A 6,141-nucleotide genomic window follows, 5' to 3' on the forward strand; every position below is an offset into this window, starting at 1 on the left:
ATAAAATATGTAGACTGGCCGATCTCAAGTAGACTTGACGAAAAATCAAATCTGTTTTCAGAAATTTTATCGCTTCACTACATCAATCGGTACGTTGAACAAAAAACACTTCTAAAATACTATGTCGCGCGTGTGTTAGACAAAAACAGAAAACCACGGTATCGAATCCCCTAAAATAAAAGCACAGAATAACTATAGTTATTATAATAGCGACGGTCCGTATGGAGTGTACCTATGTACATATTACATAATATACTGATATACATACCTACGCTTTAGGCATATATCTATAGTCTATACGCATTCCTTGTACACACACAGCGACACATGCCACTCATAAAATAGGTATAATATTCTACATCTCTGTACGGTCAAGACATTCGGTAAAAACAACAATAAATTACCAGCGGCACCTTTGTCACAACTCACAAAATAAAATAAGATCATAAGCACATCAGTAATTTAATATTACGTATTAATCGATGTACATCAGAAGAAGGGATTACACAAAAATCTCTCTATATAAGGTTTATACAGAATCGACTTCTACGCCTGTCTTCCACACAAGAGGATCCGGTGCACGTCCACGCCAGTATGCACTTTGACAATATTTTTGCCATTCAAAGCGAGTGCGTTTATACATGTACCTATGTATATTGAGTTTTCCAGCATTCGGAATGACTGTCTAATTTAATTATTTTGTATTATCTAACAAATTCACCTATCTATATTTACTCTTTGCAATAATATAAGATTCTGTGACCATCATCGTATCATAGGCCAGTTAAAGTATTATTACACAGTTATGCAATTATCTATTTGGAATATAAGTATAATAAATGCTCATTAACTTAAATTACATCCGGTTGGTGAATTGACTATATGTACTCTTGCTACGGATGTAGGGATTTTGAAATCATACGATAATAGTCATGTCCCAAATCATAGATAACAAATTCATATAATTTTAGTGTTCGAATCACATCAATATTATACGTAGAACTAGACAAAAAAATATCTCTATTACTAAATTTAAATACTCAAATCAAAATACGTAATATACATATATATATACGCCGCAGTGACTTCGAGCATCGAACTCAACCCCGTATCCACAAATGCGACTACATACTCAAGTAAATTAATTATAATATTTAGAGTAGTAGATTAATTATACGTATAGGTATATACTTTAAACTAAAGATATAAAATCACTAAACAACGTTAAATAATATATGAACACCAATGACATATACCCCTAATACACCACTCCCATAGGCGCAAATTGGTGGGGGGGGGGGGGGTGGCTTGGAGGTGCTAAGCCCCCCTCCAAAAAAAACCTAGGACATACAATTTTAATATGCTATATTGCAATAGTCTGCTTGCCTTTAATATATTCAGCTTCCCCAAGCCAAAAGTTGAAATTGCGCCTATGACCACTCCCCTTTTTAATATAATATAATTCTAACTATACAATTTATATCACTCTTTCCCCTACCCTATACCTTTTCTTTTTTTTAATCACATGATTTCTGAAAGGGGGAATAAAAAAAAAAGTCAGCTAAATGGGAGGGAAAAATTACGCCACTGATTGTTAGAGATCTAGGTAACTCAAAATGCTTAAGATGTTTTAAATGTTTGAATTTTTTTTAAAGACAATCTAATTTTCTTCTTTTAAAATAATTACATTCTTAATATGATTACTTGTCATTTATTTATACATAATATACAAAAATATACACAGAAACTATCTCCCGATTTATTAATTGATTCGTTTTAGGTAGTTTTTTTTTTATTAAGAAACATTAGTGTTTGGTAACATAATCTTAATAAATAAAGAACAATCATCACAAGGAAACAATAATGGTTCTATCTGATCAACCATTGACTTAGGTACTAAAAACATGCCTCCACAACGGCATCTGTAGGAAAATGTTTCTTCTGATTCATTATTTTCTAAATCACTAATATTTAGAGTTTCAAAGATTGTTACTTCTGTATCAATATCACATTGTTCAATTTGCTCATCATATGTTTTTTTTAATTCGGGATCTTTAAGAACACTCCATGCTTTATTCAATTCGGCACAAGCAGCTGTTGTTGATGACAAAATACTTTTATCTGGATGAAGCTTAACAAGTAATTTTCTATAATTATCCTTTAATGTTTCAAAAGGTGTGGTTTTATCACAACCTAATATTTCATATAAATTTCTTTTAACCTGAAAACAATAATTTTTAAATTACTTTTTTTTTTAAATTAATTTTTATATTGTCCAAGCTAGTTTAAATAGGAGACTCATATAAAATATTTATTATAATAAATTATTATGTTTATGTGTTAGCCAAACGTATTGTGTAAAAAATTAATGTATGGTTTTCAAAAAAAATAAGAAAGTTCATAAAATAGTAGCTGTCAGGAAGTAGTAACTAAGTATCAGGGTTTTATGTACCTCAATGTTTTCATAATTCTGAACTACTCGTCTAAATGTTACAGAAATTCTAGTTCCACGACAAATAATATCAGGACCATCTGCCGTGTTAATCATATCAAATTTTCTGGGTGTTATGCCATGACTCCATTCAAACCTTGATTCACCAGACATAATTAAAAGAGATTTTGCCTTTAGCAAAATACTATTATGATAGTTTCCTTTTCTGAATTCCATTATAATATCAGAATTTAATGACAGAGACAAAATATATTCGTCAAAAACACCATGAGTATCTATATGACTTGGAATTCCTGAAAATAAAGAAATACATTTAATTACATACAAAATAGTCAATAAAATTGTATGCCAAAGCACAATAGAATAAGTACACATAAACCCAAATAGGTATTTCTTTAATGAAATTAAATAAAATAACTGCAAAATATTAAAATCTAAAATTGCTGTTGACTCGTTATCAAGAAATATAAAAGGTATGTTTTTCTCATGCACTCACTTAATACGCTTATTTGATGTACTTATTCAAAAATTCACTAGATAATCTGCAGTTTATGATTTATTATGTATTTTAGTAATTTACAGTTGTAGCTTAAAGTATTTTAAATGAGATAAGATGGAAGACTTTTATAGTTTTATTTTATATCACATTAAATGATAAACAAAAAAATCTAGGAAACGCCAAGTTTCAGTTGTTTTATTTTATATGAGAGAACCAAAAAACAGTAGCAAAGTGTGAGTCTGTTGGAAAGACATTGAAAAAAAAATAAAGTATAATGACAATATTATACTAATATATTTTGGACAATATCACACAAGAAATAACAAACCGTAAATTAAAAACGAACAAAAGTATAAACAGCAAGACTCATAGCTCATGAGCTCATAGCTCGTTGCAACGATCAACATCACTCACTTTTCAATTCCCCCTGCACACCAAGTCAAAGTTAACAAAAAGACATCACCTCATATTTATTTATTTATATAATAAATTTATAGTGTATTTGTTTGTTTACTGGAATAACCCACCACACAAGCACCATCGGCCTGCATGTGGTCGGATGGGGTCCGAAATTATCTATTCTAAGAATAGCATAAAGGTAAAACAAAAGAAAATATTTTACAAATATTGGAATAAATTAAAATATATATATATTAATATATTATTGTGAAATTCTAATCTATATAATATATATATATAAAATTAATGTATGTGTCTTTGAGTCCAAATTACCATGGCAACCAATTATACCGAGTGATTCTTTTATCAAACAACACTCATTATTTCAAAAAGTGTAAATTTTTTTTAAAATATTTTTTTACATAGTTTCAAGTTGCTTATAAAACAAAGTTTTTTTTAAAAATTACATTTTTAAATATTTTTTATCTTTATAATTTTTTAAGTTTTTTACTTTTTTGAATGACAACATAGGTTGTTATAATTTTATATTCCAAAGCAGAATATTTTTCTTAGTATTTTGATACATGAAAATCGAATTTGGGACGAGTAGTTTATGAGTTATAAATATTCAAAGTTTAGATGAACGGAGAAGTGGACGAATATTTCGCGGGGTAACCCCATACCACTCCACTATGCTCATTTAAACTTTGAATATTTATAACTCATGAATAGAGCGCGGATTTTTATGCACTTAAAAATATCGAAATATGCCATATAATATGCAGTAAAAATCATGAAAATATGCAAAAAATATGGAGTCAAAATCATGAAAATATGTAAAAATATGCAGTCAAAATCATAAAAATATGTAATAAATTTATTTACTTAAAATTTACAATAAAACTTATAATAATTAATTACTTTAACACTTAAAAAAAAAAATTTAGGAAATTTTCTGAACAACTTAATTAATTTTTAAAATCTTATTTATTATTAAAATTAATAATCATATGCATTTCAAGTTTCGGCATATTCACGATTTACAGACAACGATAAACGATGTAACCGAGTTCCGAGTGGTATGTCGATAACCGACTGACACAGCAAGAGCGATTAAGTTTACGTCGTAATCGATTATTTATTTATATTATGTTATAAATAAATAATATATATATAAATTATTATTAAGTGACTATGAAATTTAGTTTTAATTTGTCTACTTGACAAAATATTATTTTATAAATTTTTTTAAATTTTCGCTTCAATATGCAATAAATTTTGAATTTTGCCAAAATATGCAAAAATATGCAATAACCTTTAAATATGCAGAAATATGCAAAAAAAAATTTCACTATTAGCTTCAAATTATGATGATTCGTGGAGATAACTGACAAAAATCCAAAAATATTAAAAGGAAAAAAATATGTAATTGCATAGAAATCCGCGCTCTACTCATAAACTACTCGCCCCAAATTTGATTTTCATGAATCAAATTACTAAGAAAAATATTCTGCTTTGGAATAAAAAATTATAAACCTATGTTGTCATTCAAAAAAGTAAAAAACTTCAAAGATAAAAAATATTTAAAAATGTTATTTTTAAGAAAAACGTTGTTTTATAAGCGACTTGAAACTATGTAAAAAAATATTTTAAAAAAAAATGTACACTTTTTGAAATAATGACTGTTGTTTGATAAAAGAATCATCCGGTATATTATTTAGAGATTTCCGTCGGAGTGAGTGTAGTATTTATATATTATTTTATGATTTCAAATGGAATTTTTTGTTTATAAATGGTTGCAATTCATATAGAGTTCGCATTTTTAATGGGAAACAAAGTGCACGGGATCAGCTATTTTTATATATAGATAGATAGACCTCTGGACAGAAGATAGGCTAATTTAAAAAGGGAGAGGACCAACCTCAGGTGGTGCTCAAACCGGGATTTTGAGATTTCAAAATTTTGTTTTAAAATGATTGCCGTGGGTGTTGAAACTATTATAATAATAATTATTGGTTGCCGGGCAACAAAATTCACGGTAATCAGCTAGTTTATTTATAAAAACAATATTTAATTAAATTTATTATTTCAATTATTTTTCAGTATTCTAAGTGTGGGTAGATTGTTTCCTATATAATTTTAAGTATTAAGAGTTATAACTCGTAAGTACCTATTTTAAATTTTAATACAAAATATTATACAGAATCTTTAGTGGGTAATTTATGTTTTTAAATATTTTTACCTTGTCCAGGTAAATATTTATTAACAGTTATTTGATTGGGTTGCCATTTTAAACGCAAATAAATAGCATTTAAAATAAATTCAAATTCTTTAGGAATTGGATCACATGAATCATATCGAACTCCATTATTGTCATAATCAAATTCATATCCATAATGTTTTACTTGACGATGCTTCATTGAACCTACAAATTAAACTAAATGAATAATTGTTTACAAACTATAAAAAATACCTAATAGTAAAAAATTTACTTGATTCGGACCAATGTTTTTTTAAATATTGTAACATAAAATGTTCTTCTTCTTCTGTAATGAAATTGTCAATAATTTCTAAACCAGAAGGGGATGAAGTTGACGTTTCTATTAATTTTGGGACTGTAATGGAAAATATAATTACATAAAATCATATTATCTTTATAATACTAATAAACATTACCTGATACAGTATAAATCAAAAAAAACAATTGTTGTTCAGGAAGACAATTGACTTTCCAATTCACTTTGTCCCAAGCATTTATTGCTTCCTGTATACTGGTGTAGCAAATAAAACA

General features: G+C 27.6%; 2 protein-coding genes across 2 annotated transcripts in view; one reads left to right on the plus strand and one right to left on the minus strand.

Moving 5' to 3' along the window:
• Window positions 1–6,141, plus strand: part of LOC100576008 (tail-anchored protein insertion receptor WRB) — a 48,719-nt gene that overhangs the window by 37,776 nt on the left and 4,802 nt on the right. The window lies entirely within an intron of this gene.
• LOC100163323 (alkylated DNA repair protein alkB homolog 8) lies at window positions 1,689–6,141 on the minus strand. Its single transcript, XM_001945023.3, has 5 exons — window positions 6,027–6,141; window positions 5,843–5,965; window positions 5,593–5,775; window positions 2,453–2,745; window positions 1,689–2,221 (listed from the first exon to the last, which is right to left on the minus strand). Exons 2-5 carry the CDS (start codon window positions 5,877–5,879, stop codon window positions 1,796–1,798), a joined length of 939 nt encoding a protein of 312 aa, XP_001945058.2. The 5' UTR covers window positions 5,880–5,965; window positions 6,027–6,141; the 3' UTR covers window positions 1,689–1,795.

Source organism: Acyrthosiphon pisum, chromosome A1 (assembly GCF_005508785.2).
Source record: "Acyrthosiphon pisum isolate AL4f chromosome A1, pea_aphid_22Mar2018_4r6ur, whole genome shotgun sequence".
Classification (NCBI taxonomy): Eukaryota; Metazoa; Arthropoda; class Insecta; order Hemiptera; family Aphididae; genus Acyrthosiphon; species Acyrthosiphon pisum.